At 38.8% G+C, this 27,106-nt stretch overlaps 1 protein-coding gene across 16 annotated transcripts in view; it reads left to right on the top strand.

Annotated features, from left to right (window-relative positions):
- C2CD5 (C2 calcium dependent domain containing 5) overlaps positions 1-21,273 on the top strand; it is a 58,771-nt gene extending 37,498 nt beyond the window's left edge. For 3 of the 16 annotated variants that reach the window (XM_032105625.1, XM_032105621.1, XM_032105626.1), the window contains 16 exons: positions 1,171-1,266; positions 3,041-3,232; positions 3,944-4,130; positions 5,118-5,282; positions 5,607-5,747; positions 8,069-8,132; positions 9,945-10,006; positions 10,465-10,563; positions 10,981-11,070; positions 11,301-11,388; positions 12,448-12,534; positions 14,222-14,272; positions 15,287-15,388; positions 16,205-16,395; positions 19,182-19,328; positions 20,010-21,273. In XM_032105625.1, coding sequence (XP_031961516.1) covers positions 1,171-1,266; positions 3,041-3,232; positions 3,944-4,130; positions 5,118-5,282; positions 5,607-5,747; positions 8,069-8,132; positions 9,945-10,006; positions 10,465-10,563; positions 10,981-11,070; positions 11,301-11,388; positions 12,448-12,534; positions 14,222-14,272; positions 15,287-15,388; positions 16,205-16,395; positions 19,182-19,328; positions 20,010-20,141 — 1,894 coding nt within the window. In that variant the 3' untranslated portion in view covers positions 20,142-21,273. Of the gene's footprint in view, positions 1-1,170; positions 1,360-3,040; positions 3,233-3,943; positions 4,131-5,117; positions 5,283-5,606; positions 5,748-8,068; positions 8,133-9,944; positions 10,007-10,464; positions 10,564-10,980; positions 11,071-11,300; positions 11,389-12,447; positions 12,535-14,221; positions 14,273-15,040; positions 15,095-15,286; positions 15,389-15,656; positions 15,748-16,204; positions 16,396-19,181; positions 19,329-20,009 lie in introns of those variants that run through there. The other 13 variants (XM_032105620.1, XM_032105614.1, XM_032105615.1 and 10 more) reach the window with 11 other exon arrangements.
- The last annotated feature ends 5,833 nt before the right edge of the window (positions 21,274-27,106 follow it).

Raw genomic sequence — 27,106 nt, 5'->3', positions numbered from 1 at the left:
TTTCTTTCAAGTTGATTTTGCCTAAATATTTTAGGGTAAAAGCACTAAAGATTTGCTTTTTTAAGGAGAGAAGTTGGAAAAGTTTTGGTTTACCATATTTACGTCAGAATTACTCCATCGCTGAGGGATGAACACACCAAAACGAAGCATTTATTCCTTTGCTTGTTGGTCTCCTTGTAAAAAGCATGAACAGTTTGTATTATCTCTTCTACCTTGACTATGGAGAAGGAATGTGCAGAGCATAGGCAATCAGTTATTGGGTTACTGATGCTTATGTTTCTCTAAACGAATTTAATGTGGTAGGGTTTGATTATTGATAAAATATTTATTGGAATTCCCATGCTTGTTGCCAGTTCAGCTTTATTCCATGCTTAAAGCACAAGCCTGTGTGTGTAAGTACTGCTCTGCCAGACATGTTATGTATGCAAAATTATTTTGGGAAGAGAAACAACAACAAAAAAAGGCACATGTATCATTCTAGAAAATGTGGGAAAGATTTTCTCTATTTTTTTTCAATATAGTATTTTAAGTATTGAATACTAGAGATTTGTTTCTTACTTGAGAGCTTGAGAAATATTAAAAGCTCTGTGGTTGTTCTGAGAGCTTTAACTCTGCTAAACCCTAAGTATAGTTGGTTACTTTACATGTGAAATGTACCATTATTGTAGTTCTTCCTAGTAAAATTTTACTGGTTTGCCACTTATCTTTCAAGAAGCGCCCTTGTCAGTGTTGGGGGTTCTTTTTGAAAAATTTTGAAAATTGAATGTTAATAAGATGCTGAGGCTCTCAACTTCCCTTCTACTTTAGAAAAAATCATGCCTTGTTTTTTTTTTATGTTTGGTGTGCTGTATTTCTTTGCATTGTTAACTGTAGAACTGAAATCCATACTTTAACCTGGTTAGCCTTTCTGATGTTATATTATTTATAACATGAGTCAAAGCTCTTTAGTCTTTCTGTTCAATCCTTCTTCATCTTGTATTTACGCAATGGTTATGGTTTAAATACCAGAAGTGGATTGTTTGTGAGTTTTAATGGATAAAATTGCACAAGTGCACAAAATTAGTGGTGATGTTGAACTTCTTTGAGACTTGTACTAGCCTTTTAATCTGATAATTTTATATAAAAGCACCATTTAGGAATTCACTCTGTTGTTATTCTTTTCTCTTATAGTGAAGAGGTCTGTATTTTGTCCGCGTCTGGCACAGCAGCAGTATTGAACCCTAGGTTCCTTCAGGATGGCACCATGGAAGGCTGTTTGGAACAAAGGTTGTCATGGCAGCCTGGCTTCTTTTCCATAGGGTCAGAGAAGGGAGAGGTTGATTTTTTTCCTCAGAGCCAAGATAGTTCTTCTCTATTAGGGTAGGTTACAGTGTTACAGTGCAGGATGCGGGACCAACCACTTTACTGCTTTTCACTAACAACAACCACCACAGGAGTAATGGAGCTCTGCACCAAATTAGATACTCTGTTTTTATTTCTAACAGTCTCAATAAGGTAACACGTTTGACTACTAACACAGATCATGACTCAGCTTTTCCTTTGCTGCTCTTCAGGTCTCTCTTCTCAATTTTATATCACACTATAAAAAATGACACATTTTTAATAACTTACATAAGCCAAAAGTGGCTATGTCTGTAATATGTGTATATATGCTCCATTAAATACTATTTATGTGTATATATGCTCTCTAAATATTCATCAAAAGCTGCATGAGAAATAAAATAGGTTGGTTATAAAACAAATATGATGCCAGATTTGTCCAAAATAGGTATGTGTTAGTTTAAGTTGATGAACAAAATCATGAAACTGAAGGCCAAACATGAGGTTTCCCTTTGTTTCTGCTCTTGCAAATAAATTTTGAAGAATGAGTATTGCCACAAAGTTATTTTTGGGGAAAAAAAGATTAGTTAATGCATATTGGTAATTTATTATGTATTCATCAGGATAGTAATCAAATATTTCAAGGGATTATTCTAGTTGTCAGCAAGGCTATTTATTACACTTTAGCACTTGCATTGCTTTTTCCATAATAAACCAGTCAACGTATATTATTTGTTATTCTTTTACTTTGTTAACAGAAGACCCTTGTCTTTTAGTGTAGATAGAGTATTAAAAACTGTAGCCAGAACTAAAATACTTGTTTTTGTAGTCACTATATGATGGAGAGAAAGAAAAATTATGTTCATAACATAAAGAAAATAGCACTTTTATAAAAAAATATAAAAACAGTATTTTGGTGCTTCTAAGAGTCTTGGCATAGATTAGAAATGCCAGAGGGAAGTAAAACAGGTAAACAGACAAAGTTCATGCTCAACACAAAATATATTTGCCATAGTCTTATGATAACTAATGTTCCAAATCTGTCAGATTTGCTTAAGCACCTCTTCAAAATCACTGAGAAGAATTGTTTATGTGAAACAGAATCAATTTGCAGTGATGCAGTTGACCTGCTTTTTCCCTGTGGTCATTCCTGGGTATTGCTCATGGGGGAGAGAGACTTAAGTGTTTTAAGCAAATAACAAGTTTTACCTGATACCTTATCTTAGGAAATAATCTTGCTGTTCTTTTCACGATGTTAATATATATTGTGCTGCTTCTCAGTAGGGTGATTGGTTTGTTGTTTGTATTCTGCTCATTAAGTTTTTATAGGGTTTTGGACACAATGAATGTAGAAGAGACTTTTTGGTGTGTTTGGTACAGTGAATTCTTGGGATTATATTTAGAAGTCACAGTGCTTAAAGTCAGTTCAGTAATGTTACAGGTTTATATAAACCGTTGGTCTCTGAATGTCCTTTTTCTCAATCCCTGCATAAGAAGTTTTAATGCAAGTTTTATTGATAGTATTTTAGCAAGTAGCGTGCAACCTTTTCTTCTTCTAATTCATATATTGCAAAAGTTGTCACATTGGTATAATGGAGCAGAGTTTATCTGTGGTGTATGATTTAAGTAGGTATCTGTAGGTGTTTATAGACGTGCACTTACTGATCATTGTTAACAAGATGCAGATGTTTTAAGTATGTTCTCCATAATGTATTTTTAGGATGGAAGAAGCTTCACCACCAGGTTGTGGATTTTGCCATATCCCATATGATGAATTGAACATGCCATTCCCTGCTCACCTCACTTACTGTTACAACTGCAGGAAGCAAAAAGTTCCTGATGTCCTTTTCACCACAATTGACCTTCCTGTAGAGGCAATAGTTATTGGGAAGGGATGTCTTATTCAAGCCAGGTATCTGTCAAAATATTTCCTAAGTCTAGTAAAGTTCTCAAAGATCTCAAAGGAGATCTTTGAAAGAATTCCTGTTGCTAAAATCCAGTGTGTCATCAAATCTTATAAAACATACAATTGCTATGTGTTATTGAATAAAATTTCTCTCTGAAAGTATCGTTGCACTGGTCTGGGGTTTGAATTTCAGCTTGTAGGACTAAACCCAGAGAGTGGAAGATGACTAACATATAGTCAGAGATGGGATTGCTATGCTTTTTCTTTTATTCTTTTCAGATAAGTATGGTTAATGCTTTAGCTGTGAGGGCACTTGGGTTTGGTTTGGTTTTGGGTTTTTTTTTTCTTCCTTCCAATGTGTGTCTTGAATAACAGTATTAATAGGAATTTTAAAAGTTCTGCCACTAGAAATTACGGTAGTAATTTTCTGTGCTTGTACCTGAAGTGCTTGAGGTTTGCAGCAAGCAAGAGAAATAGATGTTTGTATTGGGGGTCTTTCTAGAAGAAATGCTGAAAATAGAAGTTTTCAGATGACATTGTCTCAAGGAGTTCTTGTAAAGAACTGGCATTTTATTTTACTGTTGCAGCAATCTAGAAGAATTGAAAAGAAGCTGTATCAGGTTATACAATGAGGGAAAAAAAATCAAAATATCCTGTGATCCCTTTCAATCTTCAGAAATCCATTAAAGCTCTGTCTGTGCTGGTCTGTGTTGCCAGGTTGTGCCGTCTGAAGAAGAAAGCTCAGGCTGAAGCAAATGCAACTTCTATCAGCAACCTCTTGCCATTCATGGAGTATGAAGTGCATACACAACTGATGAACAAACTCAAGCTGAGAGGAATGAATGCCCTCTTTGGCCTGAGAATTCAGATCACTGTGGGGGAAAATATGTTGATGGGCTTGGCAGTAAGTACAGTTGGAATCCTGGGATTCTTTTGCTTTCTTACAGTATTTTTTCAGGAAGGACATGCAGATGTTGTGAGATTTGGAGTAACCAGACATACTGAAACGTCATTTTAAGAGCAAGGTGCCTTAATTATTGTAAAATCAGGACAGACTTGTCTTTCATAATCAGCAGAAGGCAATTCAAGTCTCTTGAAAATGGTAGAAGACAAGATTATTAGAAAAGGGATGAGAGGAAAAGAAGTTTTAAACAGTTTAATGGCACAAATTGTAGAAGAATGATGGTATTCTTTAAACGTCCTGTCAAAGAGATCCCTGTTTCTCAAATTGAATTGCAGTTCCATGACAAATCAGGTCAATTAAGTCTCAGTACATCTTTTGGTTATTTGCCAACAAGGGAAACAGCAAGGTCTGTTGCCTCTTCTTTGATCGAACTGAAGAAATAAATGATAGATTTGAAGTGTCTTAGAGAAAGTCAAGAAATGTTCATTAACAACCTTTTCTAACCCCATTCTGTCATGCCAGGTTAGAACACTGCATCTTCCTGCATCAGAGGGTGCTTGGGTAATTCTGGCTGGCATCTTTTGTCTTTCATGATCTGTTTCCCGTAAATAGAAATCAGGTTGTCACAACCTCAGTGATGCTGTAAATGGTTTGGCCAAGTTTTAAGTCTTCAAAAATTGTAAAAAACTATTTGCTTATGCAAAACATACTGGGGCAGAGGCTTTAATTTTTAGTTTGTTTGGAATTTTTAGGCAAGATTAAGAGTCCCACAATGAAAAATGAGGAGGAGGGAGTATTTTTAAAGAATAGTGAAGTTTTTTCATAAGTGAACAGAAGAGAGAGATCCATTTATTTATTTGCAAGAGATGGTGCTGTAATTTGCATGTTACAATGCTGTTTTAGAATAAGCATTATGGAAGGCTTTATATGAAAGTATTAGGAATTCATGCTTATATAATTGTCTTTTTCTGTGTGACTTTTAAAAAGTCTGCAACAGGTGTGTATTTAGCAGCTTTGCCAACACCTGGGGGTATTCAGATTGCTGGGAAGACTCCAAATGATGGCACCTATGAGCAGCACATATCCCATATGCAAAAGAAAATAAATGATACAATAGCAAAAAACAAGGAACTTTATGAGATTAATCCTCCAGTAAGTAAATCTTTTATTCTTAAAAATAAAATATTTTGAATCAAATATATACACTGTATATTCCACGTTTCTTCCTGAGTCAGTCAGAACATAAGTTATTTTACCAATAGAGATACAGATTTTTTTCACTGTATTTTGGAAAGCTGATGGAATTTTCAGATCTCTTTAGCCACATAGTCAAATCAGTTTGGTCTTATTTAGATATATTTCTCAGTAGAATAATTTTCAGAATGACCTGATCCTTAGAATTGTTAATAAGTTGTGTAGAGTTGAAATTATTTTTAAATCGTGCAGAATATTTGTTAATTCTTACATTGTTTTTAGGAACTACCTGAAGAAATCATTGGGTCTCCCATTCCAGAGCCAAGACAACGTTCCAGGCTATTGAGATCTCAGTCAGAAAGCTCTGATGAAGTTACAGAGCTTGACCTTTCACATGGGAAGAAGGATGCTTTTGTCTTGGAGGTGATAAACATTTTCACTACTCATGTTCATACTTTTCTTCTCCTGAAATATATATTAAAAAAAAAAAAAGTTTTCTTACTCATCTCCAATAACAGTTCCTAAATTGTGTATGAGTTTTTCCCTTTTGTATCAATAGAAGAAGTGAAGTATTAGATTTTGCTTTGTCTCTCTTTCTTACTCTGTTTGCTTAAAGCACAGCTCTATTATGTCTACAGACAATATCTGAAAAGCAATTGCCATGCTGTTCATGAACATGTAGCAATCTCTAGAATAATAATTAAGAGCTATTAAGAAATGTCCTTCTGCCTGCTTCAAGCAGCAGATCAGACTAATCAAAAAGTTAAGATCTATTTTTATAAACACTGAGGTTCTGTGTTGCCACATCTTATGTTTAGCAAAGAAGAAGATTGTATTTTCTTCCTGTTTCAAAGCTCTTACTGTTGTAGTTGAACATTCAGAATTATTAGTTTCCAGAATGGGTTGTATTCAAAGCATTCAAAAAACTGCATGTGCCAAGAGAGCACGTAAAAGAAGATCTTCTGAATTTCAGCTATTGCTTTTCACAATTTAGGAATTCACAACTTCTGACTGTACCTTCCAGTTCTTTCTACAGCTGCAACTATAAAGATCAACACCTATAGATAAATAAAGAACATAGATTTCTTTTACCTCTCTATTCACTAAAATTCAAAGATGTGACTGAACATTGTCCATTTTGAAGCCTTTAATACTCCAGCAAGTATTAAAGAAGGGCTGGAGTTTTGATCATCCTGTAGTACAAATACCTATCGCTGATTGAAAACCACTTTAAAATACAGCCTGTAATTGCAGCCTAAGGTACATTTAAGACTTTGTTAATCTTCACAAATCACCATCTTCATAGAAAATAATCTGGAAGAAAGGTTGTAGATAGGGAGAATGAAGGAGCTGTAACAGCAGTTTGTTTGAAAACAGAGGTATGAAAGGAGTGCGAAAAAATAATGGGCTGGGAGAGGTTGGGATAATAAATTAAGATTGGTTGGTGCTTTTGCAAAAGGGTTGAATACCTACATAAAAAATAGAGGATTTTGTAAGGCATTTATAGAAAAAAAGGACTTTTTATTGTGGTGTTGGAACCCAAAGTGCAGGGAATATTTCTTTGCCTGTCCTGAGGGATCCATCCCCCCAGGGAAACACTGTTTTTAACCTTTGTCCATGGAGAGAGCTGCCAAGGCTTTGGGGTGAACTAGAATCTATAAGGGTGTGAGTTAGAGGATAGTATAATATATAGTTTGTTACAGGGTGAAAAATTTCAAATTTTAGGTTTATTAATATGGTAAGTAGATGAAGGCAAGATGGAGGATCCCTGTGGTTTTTCAGGTCTCTTCCTTCTTCAACTACACCATTTTTTGCAGTGTTGGTAGTACAGAATGATTGGTTAGGAAATGCCACAGTACAGGGCTATGTGAATGGATAGTTCATTAGGCATGGGTAGAAAAGTAAAAATAATGTACGTCCTTAGTGACAATTGGGTGATTTATCTTCAAAAGGGCCTTGAGTTTCCTGCATTTTGTCTTTTGGTACTTGCTCTGCTTCATTCTATGTCAGCAGCATGTAAATTGCTGATAAGATATAATAAACAATCTGAAGACTGAGAAGATCCAAAAGTCCCATTCGTCTCTTACTCCTGGCAAGGACTTTCACCCCCATCCAGGGAGGACATGTGGGGGTTGAGAACCCGCACATGTGGAATCACTTACTACTGTCTTTTTTGAGAAATTGGATATTTGACTGATGATTAATTGGATATCAGAAACAATATTCCAGAAGATTTAGTTAAACTCCTGACTAAGCTTTCAAGAGTAAAATCATAGTTCACTGGAGCTATGTAAGAAAAAGCAGTAAAATTTTCATTGTGATGAGGACATGCTGAAAGAGGCTGGGAAGGCAGTTATGAGAGGCAAAGATATCTGGGTTGGTGTCGTTTAGTTTTTGGGTTGTTTTTTGAAGGAAATAAAAGACACCCCTTTTGCATGGAGAGCAAAAAGGAGACACATTACTTAACAGAGAACCCTTCAATACTGGAGTTAAATTACAAACCATTTCTAAAACACTTGATAAGAAAATGTTGGAAGGTAGAGGTAAATTTGGATCTCTTGCCGGTCAGTAAGACAGGATGAATGTAAAGACATGCCAGAAATATTTACAGAATGTAGCAGGGCACTCAGTCTGATCTAAAATAAGAGTGTTTAAAGGTTGGGTAGAATAGAGGTTATTTTGTTTCTTTCTGAAATGTCTTACTGGCATAGCAACATGATTTTCTCAATTACTCCCTCTTCCAGATTGATGATACCGATGCAATGGAAGATGTACATTCTTTACTGACAGATGTTCCACCACCTTCTGGTATAGTTACAACCATATTTTTCTAATTTATGCTGTAGGCTGCAAAATGACAGAATATGACTAGTTTCATTAAAAACTATTTAAAAAGTTCCAAGAGAACTGACAATATTACTGTTTCTGAAGATTTTTAGACTGAATTACAAGTTTGTAGGTTCCAGGTTAATAAAAGTAGAATAGAGAACTAATTATTGCCTAGTATCAGTTGTCTTTATACTATTTATCATTGTATAGATATGTCATACTTTCCCCAGCAGAACTCCTGGATCTGGATAAGAGGCAAATGAGGTTGTCCATTATATAGAAAATGCTCTGGACATTTGATTTGTCCTTGTCCTCCCTCTTGTCATTGTGAATTTCCCTGTGTTTCGTTTGAGCAAGTCTTAGTTTCCTTCCTAATAACTGGTATCAGTATTAATAATTTTGAGTCGTGTTGAGCACAGAACTGTCCTTGTAGTTATCTATTACTATCACCAAATCTTTTATTCCTCACTGATTATCCAGTCCTGCTGCAGTTGATTTTATTGCCCTAAATTAAGGCCATCAGCAGTCATCTTGTTTTATCCTCTTCTGCATATAAGTTATGTGTTTGAAGCATAAAATCCAAAATTATAGATGTCTTCGCTGTGAAAATGAAGCATTTTTGTTCCTCTTTTTCTAGTCTTATATTTACATTTCCTTTGATGATGCTTCATTCTTAGTTTGCTAAAAGAGACCTTGGTGAAGGATCTTTCCAAATGCTTCCTGATGTCCAATGTAGATGGTATCAGCCTTTTGTCTGTGTGCTTGTTGCGAGCTTGTGAGCAGTGACTGCTCCTTAGGAAACTGGTATCAGCTGCTCCACAGTCTTGTTTTTCCGTCTGCCCATGAACTTCTTTCTCTGGAATAGTTGCTATGGATCAGTAATAGAGATACCTGTACTAGGGAAATTAGTAGGACCAGTCACTTCAGCACCTTATTACTTGAAGATTAAAGAATGTTTTTCTCTGGTAGTGGAGTAAGTTAAGAGTTCAGTGCCAATTAGCTGTTTGACCTTTTGCCTATTCTGTGGTTTATAGGAATCTTTGTTTTTCATTGGCCTTTTTGTTCAGTATCTCCTTCAGACATTTGTTCAAGACAAATAAACAAGGGACTGGTTTTCTGCTATTGTGGGAAGCTCTACTACACTGCTGTAAAAAGAAAAAGCATGTTTTCTGCTCTCATTATTTCTGCATATCCTTTCTAAATCTTACTTGATTCTTCAACAGAATTTCTGCTTTTGATGCTCTGAAAGGCAATCTACTAATATTTATACCCTCTGCAAGCTGCTACACAATTTCTTTTCTAGCTTATTTTTTGCTTTTATATAGGCCCTACCAGGTTGGCCTCTTTTCTGCTTATTTAACTATCTTCAGGCTTTCAGAATTGCTGATTTGCTGTTAATAACTTATTTTACTCTGCCATTTAGTCATTATATTTCTGGTTTTAATTTGCATTCAGTCACTATGGTAGTTCCTTTACAGCCTTTTCTGTGCTCTCTGTTAAAGGTTGGCTTTTTAGCTTTTCATATCACACCTTTTAAAAAAAATTCCTCATTTGTGAATAGTTTATCTAATAGAAATAGGTGGAGCAGTTGTGAATTTTGGATATTGGCCCTTCCTACAAGAATTCTACATTTGTTTTTTGAATGTTGATCTCATTTCTACTATATTATCCAATATTCAAAACCACATTAGGGAAAATATTTGCAAAACCTTGTCACATATGTTTCCTTTACAAGTATTTCTGTATTGTAGTAGATAAACAAGATTTTTTCCCCAAATATTTTCTTCACAGGTTTTTACAGTTGCAACACAGAAATTATGCCTGGTATAAATAACTGGACACCAGAAATTCAAGTAAGGTTATTCAAAATTGAAACTTTTTGCTAAATTGTATTGAAATATGCTGTAGTAATTTAAATGTGTATTTGGAAAGATAAATTCAAAAGATACCCTTGTGACAGAAATAAAAGTAGTATTTTGGTAAGAACAATAGGGTATGAGAACCTGTTTCTTTGTTGGTTTTTTTAATGCTGTTATGTAACAAAGAACCTAATACAGAAATATGAAAGTAATTACAGTAAATATGAACTTAAAGATTTTGGCTTTTTAAAAGGCTTGGCTAGGTTTGAAGCCCCTTAAAGGAAACAGATTATTGACTGTGTTGCTTAGCTAATATATTTTGTTACTTAGTTAACATATATGTTAACATATTTTACATTATTTTCCTTCTTTATGAATTTGCGTTTAAGACACTGGATAAAATATATTGGCATATGTTGGCAAAAAAATAAACATGTTTGTTTCTAATTCAGATGTTCACAGCAGTAAGAGTGTCCAGATTAAGCAACATTAACCCAACAAATCAAACACTCAATAAGAACTTCAATGATCTCTGTGAGAATCTGTTGAAGGTAAGAAACTTATTTCAAATACTTCTTTAAGTGTTCGAATGGAAACCAAGTAAAATTCAGCTATACTGGAAATAACATGTGCCTCATCATTTTGAAAATAGACTGCAAAGTGTATGTAATTAGTTTGTGAGTTGCTATAAAGATAGGTTCAGCCTTTTTCAGTATATTAGGGATTTCCAAAGCTTTTGGAATCTGCAGGAGTCCTTTGACTGGCAGTGTACTCTAGAAATAGAAAGACGGCTCCACAGCAGATTGCATCCTGTCCTGACTTTTCACACATGTAATTCTTCTTCAAGAAAAAATTAATATCATTAGATGACTTCTACTATGAAAAGAGTTTTGATCCTTAATTTCTCTGAAATAAACCACACTTTCTTTTTTTCTGAGTAACACAAAATAATATCCTGTCTTCAACAGAGTTTGTATTTTAAACTCCGGTCTATGATTCCCTGCTGTCTTTGCCATGTAAACTTTACAGTTGCTCTACCAGAGGATGAATTAGTTCAGGTAAGTGAATTGCTGCTTTTAACTTCCAGCACATAGGCATGGCCCTAGTTAACATTTGCTGCTCAGGGTAAACTGGGCTGGGATTTGATTTACTGCTATGTCTGGTGAATTCTTAGATGGTTTTTTTCCTTATTATGTGTCTATCCAAAGAACTGCTTGTTTGCAAAATCATTTTTCAGATTGCACAAGAGATCAACTTACCTAATATGCCAAATATTTCTGATTTGCAGATTGCAGTCACAGCTGTTGCCATTACATACGACAAAAACCAAGCACTACAAGCCAATAAGGCACCTACAGAAAAATCACAGCAAAGAGGTAAATATTGTGAGGCATCTTTTCTTTTTTATCCCCAATGCCGAATGAGTCTGGATTTTAATTTCAGCTACATACACAGATCAAAGACCACAGAATATTCTGAGTTGAAAGGGACCCACAAGGATCATCAAGTCCAAATATATATATTTTTGCAGGGAGATTCTTTCAACACATAGAGGTTTTTCAGAGTTAATGTACTTGACCTCCAGCAGGATGACTTACTTATCAAGTATTAGCTATTTATTTTCCATAATCGATAAATTTGTAGTACTTTCTTATTCTATCTGTGATACTGCTTCAATTATTTTTCTCTAAAAGGTTAGTGTAACAGATAATGACATTTCTGTTGTATTTTGGAACATGTGGTGTAAATCATCAGAGAATACTTGTTCTTATAAGTAAAAATTTTGTCCATACTTCAAGAAGGCAGAAAATAAATTATTCTTAATACTTAAAAAAAAAAACCAACCTCCCTAAAATCCTTAAGCAGGTGAGTAATGGTTTTGGAGCTCAGTGAAGCACATGGAGGGAATGGAAGAGACTACTGTGATCTGCATATGTGACCTTGCTAATGAAGTAACAGCTTATGCTAGAAATGTATGTGTGCAGTCTGGATGTGGGAATTCAGACACAACTCTGAGGATACTCAATTCTTCAGAATGGAATTAGGTAGTAGAACAGAGCCATATGTTTCTAAAACATCAGTTGTAGCTGACTTCTTCAATAATAACAGTAAAGTGTTTTCTTTCATGTGAAATAAGTGTTAATTTTTATTATGGCAGCTGACTTAGATCCAACTGCAGAATCAAATTTAAAATGCATGAATGGACTTCATTTTTTCCTAAAAACTCCAAATCCTTTTCAGTGGAACACAAGTTCTGTTCAATGTTGCAGCTGGATGTGTTGTCACACACCTCTTTCTGCAGACCTGTATCACTTTATGCACATGCTGAAAATACCTGTTCAAGTCAGACCTGACTAAATTGACTCTGCTTGTAATTACTGGCAGATCTTATTTTGCGGGTTAATTCTCAATTGACCATGTTTTCTTTATTGAAGCATCTACAGACAATGAAGAACAGCTACAATTTCCCTTGGAGCTTTGCTCTGATCCCCTTTCTTCTCAACCATTCTCTCCAGCTAAAGGTCAGTTAAGGGGAAGAACGTTAAACTGTTGTTTTTTACTGATTTTGAGTTCTGCTCTTTCATGGTTGCAGAGGCTTTAAAATATGTGTATTTTCACAGGCTTTAAATGTGCTTTGCTGCCTAAACATAATGGGGTATATTTACTCATGACATCAAATTTTTTGAGAGTTACAGATGATGGCTTGGTTGATCATTCTGTCTATATTTCCTGTAGAAATTCCTGTCCTGTAGTTCTGTCTTTGCATTTAGAATATTGAAGATGCTCCAAACCACTGGGTGTTGGGTGTCATTTGACATAATTACAAATTACCTAATAATTAGGCTTGTCTCATACTGTAAATGGCCCATATAAAATACCTCCATGATTTCTCAGCCTCACATAATTAATCTCATTGTTTTCATGCTGGGAAATACTTTATCTACCAATTACTGGTTGCATGCAAATTTCCTTTAAGTGAAAGGAGCCTAAACTTGTATAGTAAATAATCTGTACAGTGCAGCATATTGTAGCTTTTAAACAGCTGCTTTATTTTACCTGAGATAGAGCTGCATTTCAAGAATGGTTGTCACAGTTCTTCTATGATTACATTAAAAATTCAGTTCATTGCAATCAGCTGTCTTTAATTCCTTCTCCCTTGTTGGATTATCTACCAAAATGGTTACTGAGAGGAAATTAAATATCTGGGAATTACTGTAAATGTTTGAGCTCCCTTTTTTGCCTGTTAACATCAGTTGTGTAAAGAAGGGTGCCTACCACACTCACTTGTATTTTCAGTGGCCAGATTAATTTCAGCAAAAAGATCCTTACTGTTTTTTAGTTTTTTTAATGCTTAACTTTTAATTGGCTACATTTTTTATTTTAAAAAAAAGAAGATACCCAGAAATTTCTGCTGGTGTCTCTCTACCCCATTACTGGACTGTTCTCCCTGTGTGCTGGGCACTGACCAGTGGAGGGCAGCCTGTTCCCATGTATCCTTTTTCCTGATGTTGTCCACATTCCATATTGTGCTGTAGACAGAGTCTTTCAGCCAGAAAATTATTCCATCTGTCATTTCCTCATAACTTCATTGTAGTTACATTTACTTAGCAGGTTAATATATTTTTACTTTTCTGTAGGATTGTTGTTTTAAAAATATTTTTAAATATTTGTTTACAATCTTACACAGTTATTTAAAAAATAAAATATTAAAATTGCAAGGTAGATCTAGTAAAGTGAATTATTTATACTAACTCTGTTATCAAAGTACACAGTACACTATATAGAGGGTGGGTTTTTTTCATACTTGACTCTAAAATCTTTTATAAGGGTTGTAGAATCGTGGAGTAGTTTGAGTTGGAAGGGACCTTAAAGATCATCTCATTCCAACCCCTTGCCCTGGGCAGGGACACCTTCCACTATCCCAGGTCGCTCTGAGCCCCATCCAACCTGGCCTTGAACACTTCCAGGGATGGGGCAGCCACAACTTCCCTGGGCAACCTGTGTCAGGGCCTCACCATACTCACAGGGAAGAATTCCTTCCTAATATCCAATCTAAACCTTCCCTCTGTCAGTTTGAAGCCATTCCTCCTTTACTGTCACTCCAGGCCCTTGTAAATAGTCACTCCCATCTTTCTTGGAAGATGTTGTCCTGTACTATCTGACTCTGCTTAATAGATTATCTCAACGGAATAAATTTTGTTTTATTAGAAGTCCTGGAGGGTGCAAGTTCCCACACAGGTATTCCTGCTGCTCAGAGAGGTGAGTTTCCTTAATTTAACCATCTGCCAGAACAGAATGAGCATTCTTGGGATGTTGGTATACCCTTTTTGGATGTGTCTTAATCCAGGAAGTGTTTACTACTTAACTGAGAATGCATGCTCCGGTGTGGCTTAATTATATCCTAATATTTCGATATGATTTTTAATAATAAAAGTTAGATTTGTTAATAATAACAGCCTCTCTGTCAGATACATTGCTATAGCTTTATCTGACAGAAAATTAGACCCCAGAAAGAGAGCTGTTTTGCCTGTGTTAATTTGAAGTTAGCATGTGTTCCTCCCGTTTCTTCAGGGTAATGAAGAAACAGTGTTTGCAACCCCCCCCCCTTTTTTTTAAAGATATGCAAACACCCCTACAACTAATACCAAAAGTCATAGCAGAAACAACTCTTACTTCTTATTGTAATGATAATGGGAGGAGTGTTGGAGGGAGGATGTTGGGGCAAGGAAGACTGTTGTGTAAAGAAAATTAATTTGTGTTTAAAACAGAGGTGTTGTTTCAGCTTGTGACTCTTATCCTCATCACCAAAGCTTTTTTTTTTCAGTCTGTAGGTTAGTTATTGATAAAGACAGTTGGGAAGTTTAAATCTTGATCAGCAGCTCTTTGTAAGGAAAAAAAAAGCAATGAAAATGAAAATTTAAAAAGGCTTAAATAAAGTTTAAAAAGCCATAACTTAAAACCTAAATTGAGATTAAAAAAACTAATCTAGCATAAGTCCTTAATGACTGTATTTGCATGTTTTTTCAGTGCTGAAGTCCCACTCAGACAGTTGGTTCAGAGCTGGGACATCACCAGAAATTGGTACTTTGGTTTGGACAAATCCAAACCTATCCTGTCACTTTTCCTTTTAAACAGACCTGCAAAAGGATGGTTGTTCTCTCTCAGACACTAATCATTGCTTCCTCAAAAAGGAGCATTGAGATGAGCAAGAGACATCATCCATATATTTTTTTTCTGTTTTTTTTTCTTTTGTTTTTCTGTCTGTGTTTCCAGCAACGTCAGTTGATTACAGTTCCTTTGCAGACAGATGCAACAGCTGGATAGAGCTCATTAAACTGAAAGCTCAGACCATAAGGCGCGGATCAATTAAGACAAGTAGGCGGCTGTTTCTACCACATTCTGATAATCTGAGACATATCTCTGATTTCCCAGTGGTGACTTAGTGGAGTGCCCTGCCCAGCAGTAGCATTGCAGGTCACATGTAGAATGAATTACTGAGTGTGAAAACTGCCGACATTGTTCTGTAAGCTCACACAGGGTTGATCAACCAGTAGCATAAAAAGCAAAATAAAGTCTTGCTGTAATTAGTTCTCCATACATGTGTACGCCTACTAATTGTATAACATCCACTGCATGGATGTAGGTGTATGTATGATCTTGGAAAATTGGGGGTGAGAAACAGGAAGCAATCACCAAGGGGACAGTCAAGTCAATGGTCACTAAATTAGCAAGTGGTGAGTTGGTTTTTAGTAGTTCTTTGGCCACAGGTCTGACTATCTTGCTTAAATTAGCAGAGATTAATACCTGTTTTAATGGAAAATGCTGCACTGGAGAAACACAACAACTTTCACACTTCCTATAATTTGTTCCTCCAGCAGAATAAGTTTCAAAATGTTGGCACTTTTTTCTTTACCTTCACATTATAACTGATTGTTGTATGTGCAGCTGCTCGCCTCAATGTTTTCCTTTTGCAGGAATGCCACTCTTCCAAATAAATGCCATTTCAGCTTCTTGTCTCCTTTTGCATGCTTTGCATGATGATTTCCTTTCTCACATATATGGCTGAGCATCACAGGCAGCTGAATGTTGTCACCAAGCTATTTGGAAAACCAGTAAGAAGAGTTTTTGTGTTTTGAGGAACAATGATGGATCTTGATAGTTATTTTCTCCTGTTTTTTTCCCATTTTTCAGCTACTTCCCTTGAAAAAGCAAGTCCATTGGCTGAGGGATACTTACGGCACCGTTCTGTCCCATCATGCACCAATTCCACTGTCTCAGTTGTTAAGATGACACCTCTTTCCTTTCTCCCTGGGGCAAAAATAACCAAATATCTTGGGATAATCAATATGTTTTTTATACGAGAAACCACTTCTTTGCGTGAGGTGAGCTGTGTGGCAAGGATTTATTTTATGTCAGGGAATAATTTTTTGTTAATTGTAAGAATCAGAGATTTTAGTTGAGGTGTGGCACAGCCAGGGAAGAATTTGTGTCACTTGTGGGAAGGTGCTGAGTGCGGAGCAAGTTCCATTGTATTGCTCTTGTCGTGGAGCACACAAAGCTGTTTTGTGTTTGGCACTGTTAGGAAGGGGTTACTTAACAATTGCCATTGCTGTTGAATTGGATAGAACACGAAACCAGTGAGTTCTTAAACAGAACTATATGGAAAAAATGGGTCTTTGACCAACAATGGTAGAAGTTGGGATCATTTGAACCCAAATTAAATGCTAAAGAAAAAAATAAATCATCCGTTCTTCTCTCATTTAGCAAGCTCAGTGATGAATTTTCACAGTGTATTTGGATTTTAAAATTCTTTGGTTAATATAACGTTGCCCATATCATAGATAATGTTATGCTAATTTTAAACATTACATTCTGTGCATTCTCTGTAACAAAACTGTGTGTGACGAGCATCAAAAATTACACTGTGGAGTCCATGACCACACAACCAGCTTAGAGGTGATGTTCAAACCATGATGTCCAGTCTGCATCTGGAAAACAAATAATCCTCTGAGCATGCCAAAATGCAAGCCATGTTCCTTATAATTTTCCTGTCCTTTCGGGAAGGAGCTGCATCTTTGCTTTTGGCCACACAAATAGAGTGTACCTCTTGCCTGGTTTGTCAGTGCTGAAGAGTGCTGTTTTTTCCTAATTACACATTGCTAAAATGACAGAGCAGATGTTAATAAAAATGATCAGGCTTCCTGAAAATGGGCTGTGAGCTCTCTAGAGAAACTTGGATCAGACAAACATTTTGTTTGCATCTTGCAAGTTACTTTTAACTTTCCCTTTTAACTTGAGAAATCCATGTGTGAAAAGGACCGTGTCTTCAAAAGGATGTCAGAGCAGGGAAATGGTTACAGGACATTTCTGTACTAAGTGCAGATTCTGTATGTACAAATTCAATAGCTGATACGCTTTTGTATCTGTCATAACAGATCCCAACAAGGATAGGTCATTCAAGTGTTTGATTCAGCTTTCCTTCATGAAGCTGGAATGTTGCAGAGTCCCTGGGATGCTGTTACTGCGCTCTTTCCAGCACCCGGGGAGCTAATTTAAATTATTTCAGCTACATAGGCTGAGTCACAAACTACTCTTACTGCAGGATTGCCTTGAGTTATAATGGAGTCAGAACGGAGCAGTCATTATATCCAACTCCAGCAATGTGGTTCAGGTCCTACAAGAAAGTAATTATCAGCATTTGTGTTTGTATTGCTTTATGTTTTGCTTGTGGTAGTGCTGAAATATATACTTGAATCAAAAATTAATGATAATTTCAAGTCAGATTAATCCACTGTTGTTAGGCTTTGCTGTTTACAGGTGGATTTTGTTACCTGTTGTCATCCAATGTTGTATTAGGTTTATAATGCATATTTTTTCCCCATCAGTTGTTGTACCTTTAAAAGACTTGGACAAAATCAAAATTCCATGAGAATTATGAATTTGTATTGAATTTTGATTTCTTGCTGCAGTTGACTTCATTCCTGCTTTATGCTGGGTTTGACAAATTATACCTGTCCTTTTTGTTTGTAAATTTTCATCCAAGATATGTTTTTTTAATGCCTTTATGAGTCTGTTCAGGGTACATTATACTTCTAGGAATGAACACAGCCCTTAGAAATTCAGCTCAGTTCAATCTCTTCTTCTACCTGCCTCTTCTGTTTCTTCTAGTGGCACACACACACACAGAAACATGTGAGAAGACTACTGGTCTTGCCTTTCACTTGAATTTTTAAATTTTATATGTATTTTGAACCAACTGTGAGTTCTGTTCTGATCAGTTTCTTTTCTCAGCATTTTCTGGGGATTTTTATTTCTTTGGTTGATTGCCTGGTTCGTGTGCAATAGGTTTTTCCCCACAATGTACTTGCTCACATTCTTTCATAAGGATTTTTAGGAAAATCCATATTTGGTTGTTTTCCTTCTCCTTTCACATTAATTTAAATTCTTCAGTTTCACACCAAAGAAGTAAAAATGCCCCACAAGCACCATCAAGTCAAAAAAATAATGAAATGAGATGGCTAGAAGTTCCTTTGGGCTTCAAGGGGGAAAATAAAATAAATAGTTTGAATAGTTCAAGTCTCTGCTCTGTCCCTTGCTTACTTTTTGAGGGATCATTTCTTTAGTGAGTGTTGAGAACTAATGACAGTCATTAATATACATGAAGTTGCAGTGATCAAAGATAATGGTCACTCCTTACTGGGAATTTCCAGGAATTTCATAGAACCATAGAATGGTTTGGATTGGAAGGGACCTTAAAGACTCTCTTGTTCCACCCCCCTGCCATGGGCAGGGACACCTTCCAGTAGACCAGGGTGCTCCAAGCCCTGTCCCTGGCCTTGGAAACTTCCAGGGATCCAGGGGAAGCCACAGCTTCTCTGGGTGGGCAACCTGTGCCCGGGCCTCACCACCCTCATAGAGAAGAATTTCTTCCCAATATCCAATCTATACCTGTCAGTTTGAAGCCATTCCCCTTGTCCTGTCACTCCAGGCCCCTGTAAATGGTCTCTCTCCATCTGATTTGTGACCTGTTAAACAGTGAATGGCTGTTAAGTTCTCCACACCATTTAGGATTCACTAAATTTTTCAGCTGATAAATATGGAAGAGAAGCACTCAGCATCTTGTAGCTAGACTTAATATAACATGTAATGTGTATTTTTTCCATTCTAGGAGGGTGGCGTCAGTGGTTTCCTCCATGCTTTTATTGCTGAAGTGTTTGCCATGGTGAGAGCTCATGTTGCAGCTCTGGGAGGGAATGCAGTTGTGTCATACATAATGAAGCAGTGTGTTTTCATGGAGAACCCAAACAAAAATCAGGTACATTAGGATGTGAAATAACAAGTGCTGTTGTGGTTTGTATGATACAAATACGCATTTTATGTCTTTAAAAACTTGCAGTGCTGTAGAGCCATATCTGCACAACATTTCTTGATATCTCACGATAATGTTTTAAGAATCCAAGAGTCTTCTTGTATAACACAAAATTATGAGGATGCTTCATAAATACCCAGATGGGTAAAAGAACTGAGCTTGCTAGAGTGAAGTAAATTGCAGGAAATAGTTGCACAGTAGTGCAGAACTTGATATTTCTGATGTTGCACTGTAGGATTTCCATCCTAACTCCACATAAAAACACCTGGAGCTGCTGACGTAAAATGCTCCATTTTGTACATAAAGGGACAAACCTTAATTTGTAAACACAGTAACAGAATGTTCAGTAAATTAAATCTGTTAAAAACAGTAATGAAAGCAAGTACAGATATCCAGATATTTCATCTGTGGTGGTCTTACAACAATCCATCTGCATGTTTGGTAGCACACAAGTGAGCAGATAGAAAAGAAAATGTGGCACATGTTGCCTCGCCGATAAATTCAAATAATTTGTCCTTCTGCCAATCTCTGTTGATTTTTCTGTGTAGTTATATCTAGCAGATATAAGTTAACATAAAATACGTTATTGTTTATTGTTTGGTAACTGGGTATTGGCTTCTTTTCCAGGCTCAGTGTTTGATAAATGTCAGTGGCGATGCCGTCATCTTTGTCCGTGAATCCGAGCTAGAAATGCTGCCAGTGCAGCCTTCTACAACTGCTCCTCAGCCCACAAGTTCTGCAGGAGATGTCACAACATGAAGGCAGAACAAGTGAAGTAGTCTCTGCTAAATATAAAGATTATTTAAAATGTGGGAATGTTTAGGTTTGCATCTTCAAAGTCAGTATCTCTCCATGACATTAATAGCCAAAATCCAAGACAATCACTTTTTTGTTGTTGTTGTTATCATATAACTTACGTAAGTCAGAGTGGTGAACTGGCAGGTGTGCTCTGGTTCTTCTGTTACTCTTTCTGGCCTCTGTGAAACCAGGCAGCAAGTGAAGCACTGGTAGGAGAACATGGATTAGAATAGCAGGCATCACATGGAACTGTGGAAGGAAGGAAAAATGGTGTTGCATTTTTGAGCTGTTCAGTGGGACCATGTTAAGTTGTTATTCAGAACCATTTCTGAGTTTGAGTGTTGTCAGAGCTGATTCTCAGGTCAGGGTGGGAGGGTTGAGAAGTCTATGTTGGAAACCTTTGATGAAGAAGGGAGAGATTGTGTGCAGGACAAGAAAACATGGGCCTGGACTCAGAAATTCCCTTACATCCTAGAGTGTGAAGAGGAAAAAGCAGTACTAAAAAGTTACAGTTTGAATTTCTACACATTAGAAGTATTTTTTCTTGTTTTGTTGTTGTTTTTGTATTTGGGGGGTGGGGAGTGTTATTTGTTTTTTTAGTTGTCTTTTAAAAGCTGCCAGGCCACAATGCTGTGAACCTGGGCATTCCTGTGGTGGAAAAAGAAAACAACAAACCAATAGAATATAACAAAAAGTTCCAGGGTGTGTCTGGTGCTATTACAAGATGTTCACTTCAGTATTGACAAAGCAGGTCTTCTTGTTATTTAGGACTTTGTGAAAGAATTGTCCTGAGGTTCATTTTCTTAAGGCAGGATCTGTTTCAATGATGGCATAAACAGTCCCCAAAAATCAGTTGTGCAGAGGTTATTCTGCACCCTCCTTCCTGTTTAAATGCCTGGCTAACTGGAGATTGATGTATGCATGTGACAGTGGTTCCTGCGGGTTGCTTTTGTGTTCGGGGTTTTGTTTGGAGTTTTTTGTGGTTTTTGTTCTTTTCCAGTGCTGTAGCTGGGAAATAATTCCTGTCGTTGTCTACTGCAAAGACAGGAAATTTGTCATTTCCAGTAAATGTCTGAAAGGTGGTGATTATTGTGTAAAAAAAAAAAAAAAAAGCGAACTTTGATTTGAAGATGCATTCTTACTTAATTCTGACAATATTGTACATGGAACTTGAACAAAGATGTAAACTTGAATGTAAATATTATGTTTAGTGTTGAAATTAGGCAATGGCACGATTATTTGTTAAAACTGATTATTTCATTGTAAATGAGCATGAAAATCATTCTTCCACAATAAATCTCTTTCTAAAATTCACTGTCTTACTATATGTGTATTAGGTAAATGTGTAAGCTGGATATACTAAAGATATCCCACCCCCATTCTCTCAGAGGAGTATTTTTTGTATAGAATGTTACAACCTCATCTGTATCCTGGGCTGAAATTTGTATCCTGGGCTGCATCCAAAGCCCTGTGGGCAGCAGGGGAGGGGGGGATTCTGCCCCTCTGCCCTGCTCTGCTGAGACCTCACCTGCAATCCTGCATCCAGCCCTGGGGTCCCAGAACAGGAAGGACATGGAGCTGCTGGAGTGAATCCAGAGGAGGACCAAGATAATCAGAGGGCTGGAACACCTCTGCTGTGAGGAAGGGCTGAGAGAATTGGGATTGTTGAGCATGGAGAAGAGAAGGCTTTGGGGTGACCTCATGGTGGCCTTCCAGTGCCTGAAGAGAGCCTACAAGAAAGATGGAGACTATTTACAAGGGGGTGGAGAGACAGGACAAGTGGAAATGGCTTCAAACTCACAGAGAGTTGTGGTGGCGGTAGCAGCAGACGCTGAGGTAACCAGGGAGCCAAGAAGGGCCAGGGCAACATTAGACTCATGGTGGACTGGCACTGAAGTGTAGAATCTCCCCCAAGGTGATGGAGAGTTCCCATAGTCCCTTACTGTGGTATGTAGATTATTGCTTTATGGGTGGTCAGTTGACCTTCCGCCTAGTTCTGTGTAGATCCCGTTGAATATGCATGTCCCCTAGTTATTATGTATAATGTTTTGGAAGTTTTTCTGCACCCCATTGGTTCCCTGTCCCTATTCCCACCTCCCTCCTTCCCTGGTTTGTTGCTCCCCTGTCACTCCAGGTTCTCTCCTCCCCCTAGCCCTCACCCAGTTGGTTTCTGGTGCTCTGCCTGCCCCCAAACCCCCAAGTATAAAATCCCTGAACCCGCCTCTATCAGGGACATTTTGTTACTGGACCCTCCTGGGTGTGTTTTGGAATAAACCTCATTGGAATCTACACAAAAGGCCCCTCCCGCCTCTTTATCTCTGGTGATGCGGCTTGTTACCCATCTGGGTTCATGCTGGCACGAGGCCTCTGTGAGCAGAGCCTGGCGTTGTCGTGCTGAAGCTGAGTATCTGGGATACTAGTGGAAGCAGCCCCAACCAGGACGCTCTCCAGGAAGGACGCGGTGGCCCCCCACACCAACAGGCTAGTGCGCATCAAGAGTAGTTTACTTAGGATATCAGGAAGAAATTCCTCTCTGTGAGGGTAATGAGGCCTGACACAGGTTGCCCAGGGAAGTTGTGGCTGCCTCATCCCTGGAAGAGTTCAAGGCCAGGTTGGACGGGTCTCGGAGCAATCTGGTCTAGTGGAAGGTGTCCACTCCCAACATGCACCCAACAACCCCTGAACCCCCTCCTCAACACCTCCCCTCTCCTTCCACCAGATGAACTTTTAAAGTCCGTTCCAACCCAAACCATTCTATGATCCTGCAATTCTAGTATTTTGGAAGTTAATTATCCTTTATATTTGAAGTGTTTGAATTTGGCCCTTACATCACTAACACAGTCAATCATCTTGCTAAATTCTGTAGCTGTTGCAACCAAAGCTGCCATGAATTAATTTGCCTGTCAGTTGCAGCTATTTTGATTAGTTTGCAAGGCAGATCTTGTTCCCCATTGAAGCTAATGGCAGAATGTAAATAACTTCAAAAGGTCTTGGATCTGGCACAAAAAAGTTGTTTCCAGTGTAAGTATTCAGCATGAAATATCTGAAGTAGCACAGTTAAGTAGCTGGTTTAGATTATTTTTCCTTTTGGGGAAAAGGGAAAAAAAAGTTGCTTCTATGGAAGCATTAATGCCATCTTTTCATTTCTAGCTGTTTAAATGTCACAGCTTCCTCTAGTGTGTTTCTTTAGACATAGAGCAGCTTTCTTATCTAAAAATTTTAATTCTTCTCCAGTTATTATTCCAGAAGTGACAGACAGTTTTTTACTGTTACTAATTGGGATTTAACTTTTCTTAATTGGCCCAGCTGAATAAATGTAACCTGTAGAGAGGTGTACACTTGAGTTTCATTGATTGTCTTTTTTTTTCTTTCCTGTATAAAGAAAAGCATAAGTATGTTGCATCTGGAGAACAAGGAAGAGCCTCCGCAGATGATGCTGGTGCTCCTTGGTGGTTCTTTCCACACCTTGCTCTAACCACCTCTATTTTAGGAGCTGTGTAGTTCTTGCTAAGCTTGGAGGTGGGCAGGAATAAACTTGAAGGGAATTGTTGGCTTCGTGTTGCAGTCCAATGAGTGGTGCTTTAGGAATGAATCTTCTGGAATAACCATTTTCTCAACTAAAAGCTTGTTTTAAGAGCTGGTTGGAAAGTCCTCAGTTTGCTTTTTTTTTTCATGTTAACATTTGAGTCTGCAAAGGTGCAAAGTGAGAGCGCATCTTCCCTAGTGAATGGTGTGGGGTTGATTGTTCCCCTCTTCCCCAAGTGGAACCAAATGTTTTTCTTGGTGTTCAGCTGGAATCAAAATTTCCTTGGAAATGAATCCTGAGGGTGTGGTTCACTTTGTCAGACTGGAAGGCAGCCCTGCACCTAAAGCCTTGCTGGGGGGCAGATACATGAAAAGAGGAGCAGGACAGATGCAGGGAATTACAAACAGTTGCAAAGAGTGAGACATTAATGACTTTGAGGTTTTTGGAGAGTTCTCAGTTCCCTTTAGGTGTTCATATAAGGGTGGATGGAAGTTTTGATGACTGATCTGAGTAACAAATTTTTTTTTTGCAATGAACAACTGTGCTGCTGTGGCATCTGCAGGATCCGAAAGTTTCCAGTGGCAGGAAAGACTCTCAGGGTCTTCCCCAGGCTCTCTTCCGTGCACAAGCTGGCTTTCTTCTCAGGTTTTGCGGGGAGGGGGGTGGGTTTCCAAGTGCAGGGGAGCCAGCCAGAGTAATGACACAAACACTGATACGATTTGAGCATCGTTCTCTGCTTTATTGTTTACTTACACTAACTTACATCTATTTTGCAAAGATTCACGCCCTATTCCCACAAGACAGCCTCTAAGCAGTGGGGGAACTGGCCAGTGTATAACTTTTCCAAGGACTTTCAAGGCTGCCTGCTGCCAGGTGTCTTCCAGGCCTGCCTGAAGCCTGAGGCCAATTCGGGGGTTTTTCCACAGTAACCCTGGGTTGGCCAGACTGTCCTGGGGTATCATATGCCCCTGTTCCACAAGGAATCCCTCTACACATCCCCCATTTTCTTTTTGGGCGACCCAGGCCTGGTCAATGATCTTTTGCAGCCCCCCTTTAAGGCAAGAAAAAATACACCCAAGTATTATTAAGCCTATTATAACTACAAATAGCAATTGGCAGCCTTCTACTACCAAGGTACGCAGCCTTCCGGTGATACCCAGACCCTTAAGCCAATCTCCAATAGGGTTTGTCTGTCTCCTGAAGGTTGTGCAGGCCCCTCTGGAGGTCAGAGAGGTGCTTGTGAATTGAGACAGAGTGGTCAGAGAGATTCATGCAGCACATGCCCTGGAAATCTTCACAGCCATGGCCATGGGCTAATAGTAGAAAATCAATGGCTGCTCAATTTTGTAATACTGTATGCCTAATACTAGTAACATCTATGCTTAGTTCGTCAAGCATCTGCGAAGTTATGTTTAGCTCATCCCTCACCCAGCAAGCAAGGTTATGTAATATTGCGTGAGCCCTAGCTGCTGAAGCACCAGGTAAAAACAGATGCTAGCCAAATTATGCCACAACTCCAAAAGACAGGCTCTTCATTCCTTTTACAGTTGAGCTCGGATTGAACGCCACACCCTAGTTTTAGTGCGGTGGGTGATATTTAAGAGTTGATGCAGGCTTGGATGGAACAGAGTGAATTTTCCTAAGTAGCACGGTCCCCCATGTGGGCGGACCCCACATATTAAGAACGTACCACTGAGGAGGCGTTTCGGGGCTTGACCTGTGAGGTTGATTCGGTGGTAAATTGCTTCGGACTTGTAGTTTCTCAGAAACCAGTCTGCAAGAGGGTCAACAGTGGCCCAAAGGTGCTTATTCACATTAAATTGACTGGTAGTGGGAGGCTCGAATGTCATGTAACCATCCCCAGTTTGGTTTGTGGAACCTAGTAGATCTAACTCTTCTGGTGTCCCCATGGTGACATTGATGCTTTTCAAGAATGCACCTTGCCAGCAGGCATGCTGCTGCGCAGGCTTGAGTCCGATCAGCCCTGAACACTTGCCATTGTTTGTGGCGTTCCCTATCAGGGAGCTATTGTCTAGCATCCCTCGGAAGTCTTGCGGGTTAAAATATGGGACCCCAATTAAACAGGTGCGAAAAGGGTCCCCTGGCGTGGCCAGGCTCAGACACATGGAATCTTGCCCTGTTAATTCAGCTAGGGTGACCCACATGTTTTGTCTCTTTTGGATGGCTGTCAACATTGCGCGGGACCCGGTTAGGATGCTTACGAGAAGCAAACCTCTCAGAATATTTGTGGGTCTAGCGCTGCTTTGTCGCTTTCCAGCACTCAGGGACCACCACATGCTGCCGCGGGACACGAACCTGTGTACTCTCGCCCTAACACTGCCACACTCTGTACTGCCTTCACTTGATCTAAATGGGCGGACAGCCGATCGAAGATGTCCACCAATGCCCTCGTCTCAAGACAGTCAAAACAATTCCCCGCTCTACCTCTGTGTCTGGTGCTATACGCAAGAATTTACGCAACTCCCCTTCTTGGTTCTGCCTTCGCTGAGGGTTCCCCGACAACCACCACAAGTCACTAGCAACCACCCAGGGCGGCTGTTACATTCACCCCAGGGTTTCGCTATTTCCCCCGCTACGGAGAGTGGTGGACCTGGCAAGTTCTCATCCCCCTCACTCAGCCACGTCTGCAGCCTCTCCCAAGGCTTCTCGGGACGGGGATCCCAGAGTTCCAGCTGTTGTAGTAGTGGCATCGCTTTCCTCAGGAGCCGATGCTGACTGTGCCTTCTCACTTCGGGGTCCTGTAGCATGGCACCACCTGCTGGGCACCCACCTCGGCCATTAAATAGCACTGGGCTGGGACCTTCCCACAGCCCCGTTGGAGGGTTACGGTACAAAACACTTATTCCTGGAAGAGCCTGCTCGATTCCCCTACAAACTGTCTGATAATGGATTGCCACTGGAGGCTCCTCCCTAGCCCAGGCCAGAGAGAGGAAGTTCAATGTAAACAGTACTTTGCTTAGCCGCTTACTTGGTTCCATCTCTCCCCCTTTCTGTCGGTCCAGATATTCTTTTAGTGTACGATGGGCTCTCTCTACCACTGCCTGACCGGTGGAGGAGTGTGGAATCCCCGTGATGTTCTATCCCCCACTGCTGCATAAATCTGGCTAGGCGACCGCTGGTGTATGCTGGCCCATTGTCTGTTTTGATGTTTTTGGGTACCCCCATTACTGTGAAGCAAGAGAGCAGATGCCGCTCCACATGCAATGCCTTCTCTCCTGTCTGAGCGGTAGCCCACAAGAAGTGTGAAAAGGTGTCAATTGTTACATGGACATAGCGCTGTCGTCTGAACTCAGGGATGTGCGTGTCATAGGTTAGCAAGCATAGTCCCGGAAGGGATGTCCTTGCTAAGGGGTGCTTACAGTTTCCTCTGGGAACTGAT

The sequence above is a fragment of the Corvus moneduloides genome, chromosome 4 (assembly GCF_009650955.1).
Source record: "Corvus moneduloides isolate bCorMon1 chromosome 4, bCorMon1.pri, whole genome shotgun sequence".
Classification (NCBI taxonomy): Eukaryota; Metazoa; Chordata; class Aves; order Passeriformes; family Corvidae; genus Corvus; species Corvus moneduloides.
Note: the sequence above shows the minus strand (reverse complement) of the source record. Positions and strands in the feature narration are given on the sequence as shown.